Genomic DNA, 20,259 nt, shown 5'->3' with positions numbered 1-20,259 from the left:
AGCCCAGAGAGAACCAGTGAACTCATAGGAAGGATGGAGGTGACCTTTTCTCAACACGCAGCAAACCTCGTAGTGCACTGTTGCCACACACCCGCTGATCTTCCTGGTTCTGGCCGTGAATGAACAAAAAACACAGATGAAGAGAGAGAGAGTGGCAGTGTGGCAGTCGTTTCCAAAAGCAAATCAGCAGTGCTTAACCGTCTATTTTGAAGACTTGCACCATTAGCAACAAAGCCGGCCATGAATTCAGCTGACTGGTGCTGCATGTGAAGGTTTACGTGATTCGGTTTGTTTTATGGGGTTTAACCTCCCAAAGCGACTCAGGCTATGAGGCACGCCGTAGTGAAGGGCTCCGGAAATTTAGATCACTTGGGGCTCTTTAACGTGCACTGACATAGTGCAGTATACGGGCCTGTAGCATTTCGCCTCCGTCGAAATGCGACCGCCGTGGTCGGGATCGAACCCGCGCCTTTCGGGTCAGCAGCCGAGCACCAAACCACTACCCCACTGCGGCGGCTTGAAGGTTTACATGAAACAAGCATAGCGTTCGTTCACAAATGCAGTCAAATAGTAGACTTCGAATAGCGGAGAACGTGAGTATGGCGTCTTTTCTTGTCACGTCGGTTATCCTAGCAAATCAGAACTCCCGTTCCATCGTGAAGTGCATGGACTTTCTAAATGGACGAAAATTGTCGGCAGAAGCTTGAACCGCGCTTAGCAAACATTTTAAAAATAAAGAAGTTTCTAAGCGAGAAATGACAGATCAACACATTCCGGTGCTCTGGGAGGACACCGCTCAAGGGCCCAGCATTAACAGTGGATCGCAGGGACATGAAATGGCCCCGCAGGCTGCTGCTGATTATTGTTCGCTTGTCTATGTTTGTTACAAAATTAGCACCAACCCTGTGGGAAGCACGCACGTAGTTAATTACGCCATATCACCATCCTGATTAAGCCCGGCGCAGGACAGGGTCTTGCCGACCCTGTCATCTGTCTGTGCCGGCGACTCTGTCACAGTGAATTTCCTAATCTCTTCCCACCAACTTTTCAGCTATTTTGCACTTTCCGTCACTGCATGCTCGTCTATGTGAATACTACGCAGAGCCCATTATGCATACAGGTCACTTTCTGAGTCACGGCGTGCAGTTAAGTCTGCGTTACCAGACAGCATACCATATACCTGACGGCTGTAACAAACATTCTCTAGCACTTGTTCGTGCACACACCCGTGCAGGTGACGGAAATGACACGTGCATAGGTCCCCGCCCACTTTTAAAGTGATCTTCGCACGTTCTCTGTGAGGCGGAGTAAACGAGGTCATTTTCTTCTTCCCATTCTTCTTCTCCTCGACCGTCCAGCAGACCAGAGGAACGCCCCAGCGGCCTTTTCTGTCGCTGCAGTTCGAACACTGGCTCTTTCGACGTCTGCTTCGAGTTATATACAGCAGCTCATTTCAGGTCTCGTCTGCCCGAGGACAGCGCGCATCCATTCGTCTCTTGGCACCTTGAACCCTGGTCACCTATACGTCCAGGTTAAGAACTCTGCCAACACAAGAGTGCAGCCTTCAAAGGCGAGGCGCTATTGACAGCCACTGGGTGCTGTGGTATTAGGCACTTTCAGTGGAACACGGAGGCGCTGCGAACGTTGGCGGAATTCCAAAATGTATTCACGTAGGAATTTGCGTATCGGCTTTAACTTATGCGCAGCATTTATGTATACGTTCAACATTACCTAATGAAGTGAGATGTCCCTGTATGACGTGAGAGTACAGGGGCGTATAGGCGCGGTCCAAGGGCGACTGGCAGGCATGACCAATCAAGGCCCCTCGAGCTCAGTGCCAAATCAGTGACGTGCACATTGCATATACACTAAAGAAATAGCTGCGTATTTCGCCCGGTGACAGGGCGGAAGTGTTGGACTGCGACGGAAGATCGTCGCGCCAGGTTTGACCCTGAAATTTTATATTTACTTCCTCTAGGAAGAGAAAAATTACTGCTTTTTTTCTTCTTCACAGAAGCAAATTAAAGAAACTATGTTTTGTTCCTTACAGCGACAGCAACCAACCCGTAGGATTGTGCTGGATAGGAGAACCAATAATGTAGCATGCTTACAGTAAACTTCGTTCGGCTTCAAAATAAGTCGCAGGAAATGCAAGAACATAGTGTTGTCCGAAGTTCATATCTGAAGCTTTGGGCTTGGCCACAACAGGTGCAGAGTGTACGGTACCGAAATATGACACGAGCACACCAAGCGTTACGCAACGCCGACTGCGAAAAAAAAAAGAATGAAGAAACCGATGGCATCATTGTGGCACTGAAAGCAATACGTGGACAGGCTGGAGATGTCGACTTGGAGTCTACAAGAAACGGTAACCTGAATTTACCACGTAGTTTAAAGGAAGCTCGTTGAAAACTGCCACGACGCACGCTTTTCTCGCAATAGGCCTATCCCAACACGCGGACTTATCCGATATGCTTCTGGAAAAACAGGCAGCTGCGCAGCAAGGCATCATAGGTTAGAGTGTCAACGTAGAGCTAACTAAAGATAACAGTACTAGTGCATGTAAACTGTAAGACTGAGGACTACTGTTGCTATTTGCGTTTTCGACTGCAGTTACAAGATGAAAAACTGAAGGGTGGTCAGTTGGATTTACACGGAGCAAATATGCGAGAGCATTCTTCTCTAGCTTCTATTGCTTTGCGCTATCGTTCTGCAGCCTGGAGTACGAATTGCACCATTATGACCACTACCGCTACGTGCCACTTCAGCACAACGCTGACGTACAACCAAATAATTATCACATGTCACTGAGGTATTTCTACCAGGTTGCTATCATCGGTGTTCCATTATAGTCGGTGTTCCATTACAGCCGGTATTTCGCTCTAGCCGGTGCTACAGTGGGGGCAGGTGGAGAGGTGGCATGTAGCCGGTGGAAAACGGGAACTCCCCCTAAACGTCACCTGCCACCTGCCACAGTTGGTACAGTGGTGAGCAGCCTTGTCTAGAGCGCTTGAGCAGTGCGCACTTGGTAACAAAAACCGAAATTAGAGAGCAGCCCCTCATTACAGGGCAAAGTTTTCGTGCCTGCTTTGTTTACGAGGCTATCTGGCGCTACTTCCGTGCAAGCGTTGCAGCTGAACCCTAGAGGCTGCCACAAAATCTGGATTTGTTTGCAAGGAAGTGCACCGCCCGAGCGCTCTAGACAAGGCTGCTCACCACTGTACGTGGAGGCTTCACACATACGCCGAAACCGGACAGTTTTCGCCGTCATGACCCTCCTAATGTTCTCATTAAAATGTGGTATCACGGAGAGTTTGACATACTAGCCCAGGACAAGCGACAATGCTTTCAGCGAAACTACAGCAATTAAGTGTACGAAAATGGCGGTTGATTGCAAATAGCTGGCGTTATTGTTCTACAGTTTAAACAACTGTTATCTGTTTTGATAATTGTACTGTCAGCTGGTGTGAGCGATGGCCGAGTCACAGCCGCAAAGGCCCCTAACAGGTCCTCTAGTTTTTCTCGACGTGAGGGCGTTGCTGTCGTCACGGGCAAAGATAGATCTGTATATGCAGGTATGCTTTGACACGAATAACTGGGTTGGAACGTGCGCGGTAGTTGATGTACTTTCTTTCTTCTTTAATGACCTGTTTTGCGGACGATTGCGACAATAACCTCATCGCTATGTCATTCCAGAAAGCAGAGCATCCATGACAGAAGGCGCAGTTGGCATGGCAGATGCGCGGTATACCCGATGCGGTATATAGTATACACTGAGAATGCGAAATATGAACATTGATGCTCTATGCATGTTCCAGTTCTCAGCGACAATAGCGCCTAAACAGATAGCTAAGCATCACAAGCATCCGCACCAAGGAACACACGCGATAATAACTTCTGTCACCCATTAATACATCAAAACGAGCGAACTTCACTGTTCGCGGCATTCAACAGGACTTGAGAGGGCGGAGTTTCCCGTGCCTACTACAAAACAAACTACTTGTCATCAGAATAGTGCTTCTTCGACTCTATGTGCTCTTGAATATAAAGGTAGCTTTACCGCCGTTTCTGGCATCGAATCCTGCATCGATGTTGGGTACCACGGTGACTGCTCGAGATACCTTCCTCGCCGCCTTCAAGAGAAGTGAAGCGCTTAATAAGACCACCCTCCGTATACGCAGCTGTTTTCTAGAGAAATCGGAGCAAGCCCTGAATGCCTCGGTTTTCGTCAGCGCCGAGAGCTCAAGGCCTCCTGTGTGACCCACTCGAATTCTCGCAGCTACCAGAACAGGCGGGGAGGTCAGGCATCAAAACGACTTCCTCGAGTCGAACGCGAAAAAACCTGCGCTCTTCTTCTCGGCTTTTGAGTGGGCAATCGGAGCCAAGGTCGGGCGCATACCTCGAGTGGACGCATTGAAATGGGCTGGGTCAAAAGCTATGCGCCGGACGGGGAAGAAGTCCTTGCCTGTACTGCGTCAACTGAAGAGCGAGCGCGCACGCATTATGTACGCCATGTAAATTTGTTCTTCGTATCGCTTGGCATTCTGTAGGCGTCGTCCGGAGTCGTTTCGCCGCATTTTCGAAGTGGCACCGAGTCTCTGGTCGCGCGCGCGAAGCTCCTAGGCACAGGCGACGTTTCGCATTGGAGAAAGGGCTGCAGGCTTCCACCGTGGAAGAAGCGTGGGATGTAGCATGAGGTGAAAGTGGGGCGGGGTAAGTTCGCGAGAAACGGCTGCATGGCCAGCTGCTGTGAGAGCCTGCTGTGTGGAGAATCCGAAATGAATCGAGTGTCTGAAAGCAACGGCGCATAGGTCGTTTCCAGAGCAAAACTTTATACGTCATGCGTCTGTTTTAGCGGCCTCGTCCGAACAAAGCGTTGAATCCACAATCGTAAAGTTACTCATACATGAAAGAAGCCCTTCGACATCAAATAGACATTCTTGAGGTAACTTTGATGTATATCTCCATCTATGTATTGGCCGCCGCGGTGGCTCAGTGGTTATGGCACTCGGCTGCTGGCCCAAAAGACGCGGATCGATCCCGGCTGTGGCGGTCGAATTTCGATGGAGGCGAAATTCTAGAGGCCCGTGTACTGTGCACGTTAAAGAACCCCACGCGGTCGCAATTTCCGGAGCCCTCCCCTACGGCGCCCCTCATAGCCTGAGTCACTTTTGGACGTTAAACTCCATAAACCCATAAACAAAACCATCTGTGCATTGTTGTCTGTTGAACCTGGAGCAGTTTCGTATGACTCGATTTGTATATATAGTGACCGAAGATGTTTTTATGCTTGCAGTGATGTATTGGGGCTGCATAACTTTTTCCCATCATCTCGGTGCTTCACTGGCGGACACGTTCTGCTGCTGGACACAACATTATGGATATCAGTCCTGCTTAGCCACTCAGGGATCATAATATCGATGGGCCTGACGCTGATGCCCGCATTAAAAAAGAAGGAGAATGTTCCGGTTCAAGGCAAAGAAATCACCGTGTGATGGAAACTAGCGGAAAAAACTCGTGCATCGAGATAATCTCCGGCGGCCCTGTATTTACGTTGAATGTGCGTTAATTTATTCAGGTTTCAAGTTACTTGCGACATCACGCAAAACAGACAACAATGAACTGCTCACAATGCACAAAAAATTTGTTTAAGGCTCCAAAGCAGCGTGTATCTAGACGCATATACCTGTACCTTAACGGTACAGCGATTGTGACAGAAAGAACCAAATAATGCAGCTATTATTACTCGCGTGAATTAGAAATAATAGGTGCCGGAACTTCTGTAAAAACGACCGCTTAACGCCGGACATGCACGTTTGACTAAAAATATCAAGCCTCAAAGCACTGGCCATAGCTTCAAGGATCAGAGAACGAGCACTCGGCTTAACAAGCCGAAACAGAGAGAGCAAGAAAGATGACCGTAAAGAGGACCGTAGAACAAGTACGTGTACTCACTTATTAGCTTCTTTCCTTGAGCGGTTGCCCCTTTTTATCGCCATCGTGACAGCCCGAAGACCGCAGGGCGAGCCGTGTCGAAGTACTAGTGGTGCATACAAGCTTGTCTCTCGAGGGCTGTTGTGTCGAGCGCGAATCAGAGGACAGGACTTAGTGCGCCACTTCGTGGTCCGAGTAGACGCAGCCACGAAAGCTGTGTTCCTTTGTTTCGACTCAGCGGCCCTCTTCAGCCGCCTTTCGCCATCGGTAGCTTCTTTAGGGAGGGCTAACGAAGTTTGCTTGGAACGCGGGCGGCAACACGGAGGCGTCCAGGTGCGGAACAAATAAAAACAAGCCCGAACAATGGCCGCTCAGGCCCCCGGACATTTTTAGCGTCCGTCGGACGGCGGAGACACGCTGATCATTACGCGCGTGCTGCTCCTGTGGATGAAAAGGCTATTTTGGCGGGCGCAGCAGTCCTCAGCAAAAGGCTAGTTCATGTTTCATTCATGCGATGCCGGAAATAGCTCTTCGCATTAAAACAAGATTAGGTCTTTCCTGTAAAGCAAGATGGGAGGCGTACCGCGAAGCTAACGACATTTACGTAACTGCACTTAAAAGCACAAAAAAATATTTTCTTCACAACACACTTCCTAGCATTCTTTCCACTGATCCTAAAAAGTTCTGGCGCATTGTCAACCCCAGCCACAGCGATACCATTAACTTATTAGACGAGAATGGCCTTGCCATCCCAGATGCAGAATGCCCAGCGGCATTGAACTCCGCATTCTGTAATAACTTTGTTCATTGTACTAACACCATTTTTCCACAAGCGGAGACTTACAACTACATAACTATGGATCCAATTAGCATCGAAGCTTGTGGTATTGAGAAGATTATTGAGTCCCTTAAACCATGCTCCAGTCCGGGTACTGACTTAATCAACGCGGAATTTCTTAAAGGTTCTCAAACTTACTGCTCACTGCTGCTTTGTAAGATATTCCAACAGTCCCTCGACACCGGTGCTCTGCCTGCTGACTGGACGGTCGGGAAGGTGGTCCCAATCCATAAATCAGGTAACAAGAATTCACCCCTTAACTATAGTCCCATATCTTTGACAAGTATTCCATGTAAAGTATTGGAGCACATATTATACACAGGTATCGCGAACTTCCTGGAATCAAATTCATTTTTTACAGACATGCAGCACGGTTTTCGTAAGCGACTGTCTTGCGAAACTCAGTTAGCATCATTCACGCATAAACTTAATCTCATCCTTGATCGCCGCTCAATAGCTGACTGCGTCTTCCTCGACTTCGCAAAAGCCTTCGAAAAGGTATGCCACAAATTACTACTTTTTAAGCTGAGCAAACTAAACCTTGATCCGAAGCTTTTTTCCTGGCTCGAATATTTCCTTTGCAACCGCTCTCAGTTCGTAACTGCTAACAATGCCACCTCTCCATCAACCCCCGTCCATTCTGGAGTGCCACAGGGATCCGTTTTAGGCCCTTTTTTATTTCTTATTTATATTAATGACCTACCTTCTTGCGTAACCTCGAACATACACTTATTCGCTGATGACTGCGTAATTTTTCGCGAAATTAACGACACTAACGACGTGCGCAATCTACAGAATGATCTATCTTCTATATCTGCATGGTGCAACTTATGGTTAATGCAACTTAATTCTTCTAAATGCAAAGTTTTACGTGTCTCCCGCACATCATCTACTACAGGTGCATATTGTCTAAATAATACCATACTGGAGGCCGTCACGTCATATCGCTACCTCGGAGTTCATATATCTTCCTCTCTAAATTGGTCGCTCCATATTAACGCCATAATTAACAACGCTAACAGCATGCTAGGCTACCTACGCCGGAATTTCTCCAATTCCCCTACCTCCCTAAAACTCACGTCATATAAAACCCTTGTGCGTAGTAAACTAGAATACGCATCCGCAATTTGGCACCCCAGCTACGCAAATTCAATTAATGCACTCGAGCTTGTACAAAATAACGCCGCCCGTTTCATCCTACTTAACTTCAATCGTACTGCAAGTGTCACCTCCATGAAAAATGCGCTCAACCTCCCACCCTTAGCCTCCCGTCGAAAATTTTCACGGTTATGTTTATTTCATAAAATTTTTTACAACTGTCCCAATCTACGCGATGAATTGATATCTCCTCCGTCTTTCATATCTCCACGGCTAGATCACGTTCACAAGGTCGGTATAACGTCGCACGAAACAAAAGCTTGTTCTCAGTCGTTCATTCCCCGTAGATCAGCAGATTGGAACCACCTTCCCGGATCGACAGCCTGCATTCAAGACAACCTGCGCTTCCGTAACAATTTAGCTAACATTGTATACTAAGGCTCACAACAAATGTACTTATCATTCTCCATTTTCTTTGTTTACTTTAGTTTCCTTTGTTTGTTCTCTTACCTTACACTTACATATTATGCTTACTTCTTTTACTGAATTGTATAACCAGGAACAGGACGCTTCTATGTTGAATTTTTGTTTTTGTTCTCTTTCTATAATTTGTAACCACTCCCCTCTGAAATGCCTTTGGCCCTGAGGGTATCAATAATAAATAAATACTGACAAGGGCTGGAAGATAATTAAGCAGGGCGTAAAGAGTAAATTGTAATCAATGCTGGAAACCTTTCTGAAATAGTTTCGTAGTTTCTGACAGCTTCCGTGCGGTATCTCAGGTCAGTTGTTTCCAATAGCAAAATACATTTAAGGAAAAGGTTTCTGGTAGAAACTGGGTTGAACACAATTTTCCCAATGCTTTCTCTTAGCGCGGCAGTCGCGTCGTACTGGGTCTTACACGAAAACGAAGAGCTTTAAGTACACGCTAGTACGGCGCAATGACGCTCTAGCTGACTCAGTGGTCGCTGCTGGAAAATGTGTAGGCGGAAGAAGTTTTATGTTTAGATGCGAGCTGGAGAATTGAACCAAAAAAGCGAGAACATTTGCCATGGTCGTTCTTAATAGTTAACTCTTTGTCGAAACGAGAACAATTACGAGCACCTCGATTAATCATGAATTCTTTAACAAATGTGGATTCAAAGGTTTTTGTCTTACTAATATTCGGAGACGCGTGCTTATGTCGAACTACGCAGCTGGTGTCCACTAAGGGGCACTGTACAGCGTTGGCCGCGAAAGTCCAGAAGTGAGGGGTATGATATCTGTCAGTAGACCCTGAGAGAAGTCAGCGGTTTCTCTAGAAACGTTTTTCGCTAATAAAGAAGAAATATTTAGCCTCAGACTTGAAAACGCGCCGAACAACTTTCCTTGCCCAATGTTTGCGCTCCCACGGAAGTTAACTGACAACCGGCAGTGCGGAGTCATGCTGCCTCTGTTTAAGAGATCGCTCCAGATGGTGCACTGAGAGTATTGTTCGTGAATCTTTGGCAACCGATGACGTCACAAGAAGAAAGACAGGGCAAAGTTTTCATCGCTGTCGCCACGTAGCAGTGCTGGGATTAATGAGGTGATGGGCAATACAGACACGTCATACTACCAAAAGAAAACCATGTTTTACCAACAAGCCTGCAGTTTGAGCGACAGACCATCCCACTTCGAATACTTCTTAGCCCCATTGACCTGCTTCAGTTGGCCCGCGGCCAGAGGAATTGAGACACGCGGGTTGCCCAAGTCCGAGCGTTGTGCATGTGGAGCGGGACCGGCCCTGCCGAATCTGTAAACTTTCGGGCATGAGCGGAGAAGACAAAGGGGCGACAGTGTGCTTTCGAAAGGGCGAGACGATCAACACGCCAAAGCAATGAGCGGGCATGGGTTGTATGAGCCTCCGCCTACCGACTCGGGCAGGGAACACAGAGGCATTTCAGCGAGGCTACTCGAAACGGTAGGAGAAGGCTTGGCGCTACCGGAACTGCATGCACCATGACAACGCAAGCTTTTCGCGAGTTCACTCACATTCGCGAGGTCTCGTGGAGCGAGAGAGTCAGTGGGCGCGTTTCCTGTCTTCATAGACAATGGGGCACAAAGTTGCGCTGCTCATTTCAGCGCCATTCAAAGCGGACGTTTCCCAACGGTGGAATGAGCTGCTCAGGGTTGTACGGCTGCGCTCCGAAGGGATCAGGGGCAGCGAGGCATTATGCTCGGCCATCGACCGCCCTCGGCAAAGAATGTTCCGCTTTTGGGCTGATAGGTTTAGGCCTGTCGAACTTTGTTGCTGCACTTTCATCCCAGAAAAGCGAATAAAGCTGGCTGGAGCATCAACAGCAGCTGCCTGTGTATTAATGTCCTATGTAGGCGTGAGCTCCCTCTAAGTATGTTGCCAGCGGTGCTTTGTTTTGTACCGCTTTTGTAGTGATGACATCAGAAGTCTAAAGGGTTGAATTTACACAATAGAGGCTCCATTTCTGTTTGCCCTCTATGGCGGTACCTGTCACACTTTGATGAAACGACTCCATCCTTACAATGCAGCGAATAGCTGTCAACGGATCAAATGCATAATGCGTGAGGTGGGCTAGATTGGTGTGTATAACACAAGAATGAAAGGCGAGATACACGACGACGTGAATAAACAACAGTGAATCTCTGTCTTCATAACAGTGTTCCTGTGCTGGTAGACTGTTTAAATGCCAAGGGCAAAAAAGAAGAAAAGAAAATATATTTCAAGAAGAGATTAAATTTTTTTGCCATTAACGTACGAAGCATGCCTCCGGAATGGGTATTTTCATGTCCGTTAATGCAAGTGGCTGAACTGCGCTTCGATTATCTCCTCCCACGACAGTGCTGTCTTGTGATGCCCACTTTGCCTCACTCTCAAATCCTGCCATAGCCCCCGCCAGGGTAGCCAAGATTACCTACTTACAGCTTTCTGTGATTGTAGCGATGACCCCTGAATCGGTCGTTCTGGCAAACGATCCGTTTCACAAGAATAAATTAACTAACAGACTCCCTGTCCTCCTCGGGTGCTAAGAGGTGATAGAAATAGTTTCGCGGTCACGAAGAGCAGGCATGTGGCACTGAGCTAGGGTCTAGTTATAAAGCTCAACACTGCGCAAAAATTCAGGGGGCACTTTGACTGTCTAAAGTGGGTAGAGGCGGAAGCGTTTTCCGCACCACCTTCGCTGTTTCTGTGGCACCGGTGGCGTCACATATAATTGAGTACTAATTACTAAGTGATGACAAATCACTAATTAATGGTTAATTACTGATTAATGCCTGAATACTAATTAACTGCTAATTAATGACGCTTAAGCTTTGCCTTTAGGAGTGGAACGCGACAGCGCGTTGTAGCGCTGCCAGGGTGTCCACGGAACACCACCCGTTCAGCGCGATGCCTTGCCCTTTGAACGCAGCGCTTTTTGAGGAAAGGAAATTGCGCAGTAATTTTCTATCATCTCGGTGGACACCTGAACCGCACCGTAGAGGTAGGGAGGAAGTGGGAGTGAAAGAAGATAGATAAAGAGGAGCCGTAATGAAGAAAATGAAAATTGTATTTGAGGAAAGGAAATTACGCAGTAACTGTCTCACAAAATTCAGGGGGCACTTTTTTGACCTAAAGTGTGGTCACTGATGCCCCTAAGAGTGGAACGCGACAGCGTCTTGCAACGCTGCCAAGGAGTCCATAGAACGCCATCGCCCATTCGGTTCTACGCCTCGCTCGTCAGTAAATTGGTTTTTGAGGAAAGGAAATGTATCTGTCTCTCATTTGTCGGTGGACACCTAAACCTCGCGGGAAGCGAATGGAGGAGTATGAGAATGAGTGAAGACACCGTATTCACTAGACGCGCCTTTGTTCATTCCAAACCATCGAGCTGGCATGGCGGAGTGGATAGCATGCTCGTCTCTCACGCCGAAGACCGGGGTTCGATTCCTGAGCTCGACCAATTTCTTAATCGGTTTTATTTATTTATATGGCCTGACTAGTACAGCTAATTAGGCTAATTGGGTAATTAAGCAATTAACTAAGCTCAGTCCCACTTAATTGGAGCATCCCTATACGATCCCTTCAATTGGTTGCATGGTTACTATCCAAAGTACAATTGGCCCCGTTTGAAATTCGCGCACTGTGACGTCACGACCGTTTCCACCAATTGAAAAGCGTGACATTTTCTGTCGACAACAGATGGTTACAACGATGAGACATTAAAGGCTTCCGCCTTAATAAGTCACTCTGGAGCGGTTACTCTTGAAAATCATCAAACACTCCAGCTGAATGATGTTGACACACAACCAGTTCGCATGAACAGGTAACCATAATATTTACGAGATTCGAGTGGACGTGCACAATGACATCAGGTGCAGAACGGAGGGTGACGCTGGACTTCTTTACCTTGACCGGGCGGCTCATTTGATCGCACAGCCCTTCCACTTGAGTGCAATACATATCGGCCTAACTTTACACTAACACTTTCTTTGAGTGGGGTCATGGGAACGAGCCTGAGCGGCAAGTGCCTACACAGAGCTGATCGTTTCGCAGCCTCTACATAGAGGAGGTGAAATGATGCACTTGAAGAGAGGCCGATCTCACCTTCAGACTTTGTCATATGCATCGGAAACATAACTGCGCCCTGCGAAACGAAGCTCGCGGCTCACTCTCTTGTCTTGCTTCCTTCTGAATCGAGTGGCGCCGCACGGTGCAGCGGAGTCCGTGGGGTTACCTTGAAAGCGCCGGCCTCTCCGGCCCCCCTGCTGAGCTTCACTGTCAGCGCGACTTCCAAACACACTGACCTCCAAACCCCCGAGCGATCGCCGAACTCTCTCGACTCTTTTCTTCCGTCTGTCGCCCCGGGACAAAAGATTCGGGCAGAACGCGTGCGCAGCCCGCTCAACACTTAAACAGCTCGAGCGCGCGCGCGCGGTTCCCAGGGGCCAAAAGGTTCCGGACGTATACAACAGAACGGAAGCAGCGCGGTATATTAGCAGCGGTGGCGCAACCCCGGCTCTCCGGCGTATCCGCATGCATAGACAAGTCGCGTGAATGCGTCATTTGCAGTCAGGGGCTACGCGGCGAAGTTCACTCAGTCTTTCTCCGGCGCCGCCATTGCAGTTCGTATGAGCGCACGCGCGCAAGGTCTGAGGGCACGACCACTTCGCAACGCCTTTGCGATTCGCCGCTTTCGCAGTCACTTTCCCAGCAGCATCGGAGTGCGGGCGCTTCGATACAGACGCGCCACTGAGAGACCTTTTACCGCGCTGCCATCGTCTCTGTCACATCTTTTGACAACAAAATCGGAGCGCTACTGAGCTCACTCCGGATTCCACTCGCACGTTCGGAGAGCGCTCGAGATGACCGCACGTGCTTTTTTGCGCTGCTGACCGCGAGAGCCTTCAGCTTTCGAGCTCTCCACTTGACACGGTGGAAGCGATGGTCGGACGTGATGAAGGCGTCTCCGTTCTTGACTGCCCACGCAGAAATCGCGAGGGTCTGAAGAACTAATGCATTAGGGGAAAGAAAGAAAGAAAGAAAGAAAGAAAGAAATAAAGAAAGAAAGAAAGAAAGAAAGAAAGAAAGAAAGAAAGAAAGAAAGAAAGAAAGAAAGAAAGAAAGAAAGAAAGAAAGAAAGAAAGAAAGAAAGAAAGAAAGAAAGAAAGAGAGCGAGAAAGAGACGGTTGCCAAGGTATACAACGCGAGCAGTTTGCATTCCGAAAGTACTTACACTGCTCGCTGGTTTGTTTACCTCCAAGACGAAGGAACAGCCACACCCCGACGTCCATTCGCTGTCACGGCGCCGAGTTGTCTTCTGGCTTTCGCTTGTATATCAAAGGGAGCATTCTTGTTGTTCGTGATGTGGTTGTTAAGGGGCTATGGGGGCGCGGGTGATCCGTGATTCAAGGTGTTTTTTCCGTGAATGCGCTCCTGTCGGTTTTGATTTGCCCTGACAATTGGTAAAGATTGCGACAGCGCTACGTTAACGAGACAGGTTGTTACGCCTTATTAGGCAGGGTCATTTGGTGCTTGCGGATGGTATAACTAACTCAAGCGGTGTTTGCCCTTCATATTTTATTGGCACGTGTTGCTGCAAGCCTATTACGTATTTGCAGTGCCCATTGATTCGTGTGCACACAATGGTGTGCATACAATAGTTTGCAGCACACAAGAGTATTTCTCACAGTACGTCATCTCGTCTTTTTTTTTTTTTAGAATTTACGACAATTCTGACGCACTGATTATCTCACAAAAATAAAAACAGTTGTGCAGGATTGTAATAGAAAACAGTAATGCATTTTAAGTTTAATACTGCATTATAAGCTGTAAGCTTAATCCGGCTTCGTCAAGCCGCAAATAAGCGGTTTTTGCCCGTCACCCCCTTTTTTCTTGAGAGAGAAAATAAAGTCTGATTTGATTTCATTTGACATATTCTTATTACTGCGCTTCGAAGTCACAGGTGTACAACTCATTTATGTGGTTGCCGTCTGAGGCAGAAAGAAGGATGAAGAAATAAAGAGGAATGTTAACAAAGAAACAACAATGAATTGTAAATGTTTCTTCGATGTAATTCGATGCAACTTTCTTCGATGCACCTGCAACTAGTCAGGTGTAAGGAAGCACCTTTTGTTCGGGTGCTTTAGTTTCTGTATGAAGAAACTGAGAGTAAACTTCAAAACTTCAAACAACGCCACACTGAAACATTACTACAAATATCAAATGGCGGTCTTCGTGAACGTCCTATCTTTACACGATGCTAGTGCTTTTAACTTATTGCATAAACGCAATGGAAATCTATGTCAATCAAAATTAAAAGAAATAGTTTATTACACGTTCAGAAAGTCCAGGCGCTTTCTCAAGTCGACACCTTGGGGGCACGTCCTCTATCCCCCTTCGTGTTTCACGCACGGAGCCACTAACTTAAACTTTATCGAGGCAGTGACACGATTCGTGACAGTGGACTCGCTGATGTCTTCCGAGTGCAAAGCAGTAGGCATGCTTTGTGGTCGACAGAGGTTGCGTTCCTATCTCTAAAGAAACGGTAGCAGCAGTTAAGGGCTTCAAAACAAAACAAACAAAAAAAACCAGGAAAGTTTGCTCGGACGCTCGTAACTGTCTCAGGACACCGTTACGAGGCACCTAAACAACGCCAGCTACTAGGGGCCTGCCAAGGGAGAGAGAGACGGCACGCAGAGTTGAAAGAATGCGAAAATAAAATAAAGTGAAGGCGGAAGATGGGGAGGGTTGAAAAAGTCAGTCCGTTCTTTTCATCCGGTGCAAATGAACGCGCAGCAGAATAGACACACCCCTTCCCTTCTTCCCTCTCACTTCCACACACACACACGCATACACACCTTCCACCTCCTTTCTTATTCACCTCTTCTTTTAAAACTGCCCACCGCTTCCTTCGGTGTTTCAAGCGGTCTACGCTTCTCTTCGCATCTCCCTCTACGCTCCGAGCGTGAGGGGGAGGAGGGTAGCCAGCGGTGAGGAGGTGCACGCGTTTCTACGCTGACCGACGCGAGCCGGACTAGCGTGGTGGACCGCGGTGTGTCGAGGAAGAGAGGAGAGTGGGGAGATTTGTATAAAAGGCACGGACAGGAAGCCCGTCAGAACAAGCACCGGAAGCAGTCCAGAGGCATCGTACGGAAGACTCCTCCAGCGTCCATCTTGTTGGGTTTTGAGCGTCAAGCGACCGCCATAATCATGAAAGCCGTGAGTGATACTCCACCATCTGTCGACCAACATCCGTCGGCATAGCCCTCACAGGAAGCGAAATCGCGTCGTTCCTTAAGTTGACTGGACTATCGCAAACGCACAGGCATTCCTGCCCTTCAGTAATTAGTATCGCTTGTGGGAGTCGATTTCGTTACCTTCGGACTGGCAAGACACGTGTCCTGCAATGAATGGACGCGTTTGAGTAGATCTGCACTGCGCAAGAAGTGTGGTGGCAAGGAGAGCATGGCGACATGCTCCGTGACAGAACCCACAGCCAACCGCGCTTATGTCATCTAGCTTAGTTCTAAATTCTAAAGCTAAATTCTAGCTTTGTAAATGATATAGTCTAAGAGCACTTGCTGCTGGGCTAGTTGGTTTTGGTTCATATTTGAATAGGTTTTAGGCGCAAAAAACAGACGAGACACATAGGAAGGTAACAGGACGAAGCGCCAGGATATGGCGCTTCGTCCTGTTACCTTCCTATGTGTCTCGTCTGTTTTTTGCGCCTAAAACCTATTCAAATTTGTAAATGATGTGCAATAATTGGACGCCTTAGGAATACAGCGTGATCAATTTATTTTGTTGTAATCAACTGGCACGCTTGCCTTATTTCAGGTACCTAGATTTCTCTACTGATGGGCTTGATCGTTCATTCGTCTGCAACGCACGCCTTTACAGAAAAAAAAAAAATCTGGTGTGCAATAGCGCTGGGGCCAGCTTGGTTTGGTCGACTTGAACACTAGATTCGAGATGGGAAAAGATCAGCGCCGGCTAGTAGACAAACAATAGTTAATTATATCCTATCTCAGATCAAAAAGAGAGAATGGACATAGAGAGGTCACAAGATGCAGAAAACAGGTAACCGATCATTCGCCAAGGTATCCAGAGGATCCCAATAGAAGGAATACGCAGGGACGGCAGAGGGTGGGTAGGGCAGATGAGTTTAGATGCGCATTGAGGAGAAATAAAGTTGGCCAGTATCGATAGGCTACTGCGTTCTAATCACAGAAAGACCACTCTTACCCCAAACGAAGCTTTTATAGGCTCGAAGAGACCAAGAAACGAAGTACAGGTGCCGCCATCACCGGCCGATTTCGCGATTAAACTGCAGGTATTTTGGCTCGGATCCCAGAGGCTACACTACACCGCCATTCACTTGGAAACGGTGGCGATCCGTCCTCTTCGGTGAGGACACCAGGAGTTTGGATCAACTGGTGGGAAGATTTTCAGATTCAATTTCTTCGCCAATAATTGCGTCTTTTGCTGTCGGACAGGCGTCAACATAGCCAGAAAAAGCCAAGGAATCAATATTATTGCGATAGCTTTAACCCTCCCGTTTTGCAGAAGATCAGGCGTCGTCGTCGGCGTTGTGAGCGAAAAATCTCTGAAGAAGCCACCTAGGTGGGAGCCTAGGTCACATGACCTTGTGCGCCATCACAACCCGCCCACCAGACTGTCGACAAACTACCACCCTGGCACTTAGCACTTAAATTAATGACTGCTGCAAGAGGTTACTGGACAAAGTTTTAGGTCCCTTAGCCTGCCTTAGGCAACAGAGACTTGCAATGAACTTTCTATTCACATATTTAAAAGACATTGGACATCTCGATAAGCTTTAAATTCACTTGCACGTTACCTTCATGCATTCTTCATGCAGTGAACTTCGTCAGCCCATTTGGCGGACTATGCACTCCATCATTCCATAGGTTACATCAATACTCGCCATTGCATCCTTAGTACCCATTTCATGGCCGCATTTTATCTACGTTTTTTTTTACCTCTTCCACTCTGCTCTCCTTCTGTCTTTATCTCCCAAATTCCCCTCCCTACGCAGAGTAGCATGCCAGCGATTTTTAAACGCCGGCTAAATTATCTGCTCTTCATTAAAGAGTCTCTCTCTCTCTCTCTCTCTCTCTCTCTACTGAGAAGGAAAAACCTGGGTGGCAGCACCTGCCATCGCAGGGCAGTGGCGCATCGCTTAACCGCTGCACCACACTACCAGGAGTGGTTTGAGAACTCCCAGCGATCTATGAATGAAAAGTCGAGAATGACCAATCCCGTATATATGGCTATTAAACTCAATCGCATCATACCCTTAAGACGGAGCGTAAGTAATAATTACTAAGAACAGTAATTGCATGGAGTCGTCCTTCATGTCCCTTTAAGAAGTTTGTGGTCGACCCTGGAGCCGAACTGGGTTAATTTGAGGCATGTTAAAGAGGTCTCTGCCCTGCCGACATCGTAACATGGCTTGTGATAACGAGAATGTTAAATCCAGGTTTTTGCTTTTGCGATAAGATCAAAGATAGAGAATGTTTTTATGTGAGCAAACAGCTGGGCTAGTGCGGCCTTAAGGAACCCAATTGGTCTGTGCACGGTCGGACTTAGCACTCTTTCTGTCCTCAACATTCGGGCGAATATTTCGGCAAAAGGAAGATTACTGCAGATCTGGTGTTACCTTCTCTAGCTGCAAGTCAGTGCACTCTTTCAGCTTTTTTTTGCAGGCTTGTGACATTTTTAAATACACTTGATTTTACAGAAGCTACCCACGTAGCCGCCGCTTATCGCTTTGCTATCAGCCCGCCGCCTCAGAAGCAGACTGTCATTGATGCTTCTCGTAGTTTTCCTGAATTCCAACCAACTCCCCCCTTCTCCTGAGTCCTTAATAGGTGCGCTTGTGCTTATCGTACCGCCACCACCCTCCGAAGGCAAAAACAAGCACAACAGCAGGTTTTTAATATAGGCTATTGACGCTGTCGAAAACACCGACCATGGGCAGTACTTCGTGGTGGTGGCTTTCGCGATTCCCTCTTGCTTTCGTCGGCCCCGGTTACTATACTCGATCCGGCGTATGACATTGCTCCCTTACCCGTCAGTCATGACGCCACAAATTGCACCGAAAAACGGTAGAAGGCGAAAGAATACATCGCGGGGGAAAAAAGAAAGTGATACAAAATACAGCTCCGGTAACGATTTTTTTTCCTCGACGCAGTGTACGCCTATCAAAAGAGGTTATGGCGACGAAGGGAGCTCCTGCTAACCCTCTGCGGCGGCATTATGGTACTGCCACAAATATTTGCATAAATAGAAACTCAGAATCAACGACTGAGAGCTTCAACAAGAACTAATATCTATGTGCGTTCTGATGTTACAAACTTTGCGGAAGTGCTGCCTTTAGCGGCCAACGTGGTGCTCTTTAGGTTCACGTGATCTGAAAATAACCTTGCTGCCAGATTTTTCAACACAGGCTATATGTGAAGAGGGTTACCATAATGACTACCATTACAGTTAGAAAGAATGTGGAGAAGATGTGCACGGTAGCGCAGTGCCACTTTCGCTCTCTAGAGTTGTCCCACTTACAGTTCTGCGATGCCAACCGCTGGCGGCGCGCGCACGTGCAGGCGCTCATCGTTGCCGCCGTCGTGCTCCTGGGGTCCCTGTGCGTCGTGCACGCGGGCTACCCCGGTCTGTTCCCATACGGCTACGGAGCGGCGCCCGCCCTGGTGGTGCCCAAGGTGGTGGCCCCCGTGTACACGCCCGTGGTGGCCAAGGTGCCCACGGCCGTCAGCTACTCCTACTTCCACTCGGTGCACCCGCCGCCAATCATCAAGCTGCACGCCGCGCCCGCCATCCTGAAGCTGCCCTACGCGCCGCTCTACCACTGACGAGCACGGTGGCGTGCTCTCACTCTGACCTGGCACCAGCCATTGACGTAACGGGTAGGCATGTTCTTCTTTACAATATGTTAAGGCCTTTGCCCTGCAGTGGGCGTAGTCAGGCTGATGACGATGATGATGGTGATGAAGGGTAAAAAGAACCGCGAGCAGAACATGGACATCGGAAGATAAGTCAACAGGACGAGCGGGATGAGGGGTAACTACAACATATGCGCCCTCACTGCGCGATAATTTGTATAGACAACAGCCTAACGAGCAGCCAGGGAGCAGGAAACGAAGCCGTCCCGGCATTTGCGCCGCTGTTCGCTGATTTCGGCGTGAACCACTGTGACGCCAACTCTCCGGATACGCACAGACGGTATAGGTGGCACAGTTGAATAAGTGAAGAGAGCATTCAGTGTTACGCTCATAGACGTCAGGATATGGTTCAACTAAAAATGCAGGGGCATCGGTGCCTCACTCGACTCGCGCGCACACGCGGATCGCGCATAGATATTTTCGCATAGAGGCCTAAGGGCACCGCCCTATTGGACACTGGCCTGTGCGAGGCAGCTGATGAAACGTTATTCGTAGAAGAAGAAATGAGTTAAGCTATGAAGCTCTGGCACGCTCTTCCCGCAGTCTAAAAACCACCTGCACCGTGGATCGGGAGAAAGTCCGTCGTGAGTGGTTCGGACGTGACGCACTAACAGAATATAGCGTAGACATCAGGCGTAGAGTTGCGCTTGCGGAAGCGCTTCTGTTAAGCCTTTACGACTGATTGAGCGCTTCCTTGCAGTCCCCGTGCCCTGCTCCGGTCGGCGCAGGGATTGCGAGAACCGGACACTTCTGCGCACCCACCGCTTCGGCCAATGTACGTGATAAAACATCGACATTCCAGCGTGGACGACGCGTCTGCAGCGTACCCTAAATGTACACACTGTACTCAATAAAGGCCGTACTGAACTGAACGCTCGCCTTTAACTTCCCTAATTGAAGCTTATTTACACTGCTGCCTTCGCGGCACGTTTTTG

General features: G+C 48.2%; 1 protein-coding gene across 1 annotated transcript; it reads left to right on the top strand.

Moving 5' to 3' along the window:
• The first annotated feature begins 15,483 nt into the window (after window positions 1–15,483).
• LOC149358694 (uncharacterized) lies at window positions 15,484–19,271 on the top strand. Its single transcript, XM_089568894.1, has 2 exons — window positions 15,484–15,566; window positions 18,971–19,271. Exons 1-2 carry the CDS (start codon window positions 15,558–15,560, stop codon window positions 19,232–19,234), a joined length of 273 nt encoding a protein of 90 aa, XP_089425020.1. The 5' UTR covers window positions 15,484–15,557; the 3' UTR covers window positions 19,235–19,271.
• The last annotated feature ends 988 nt before the right edge of the window (window positions 19,272–20,259 follow it).

Source organism: Amblyomma mixtum, chromosome 2 (assembly GCF_055824585.1).
Source record: "Amblyomma mixtum isolate Tamu chromosome 2, ASM5582458v1, whole genome shotgun sequence".
Lineage (NCBI taxonomy): Eukaryota > Metazoa > Arthropoda > Arachnida > Ixodida > Ixodidae > Amblyomma > Amblyomma mixtum.
This window is presented reverse-complemented; position numbering and strand designations above follow the sequence as displayed.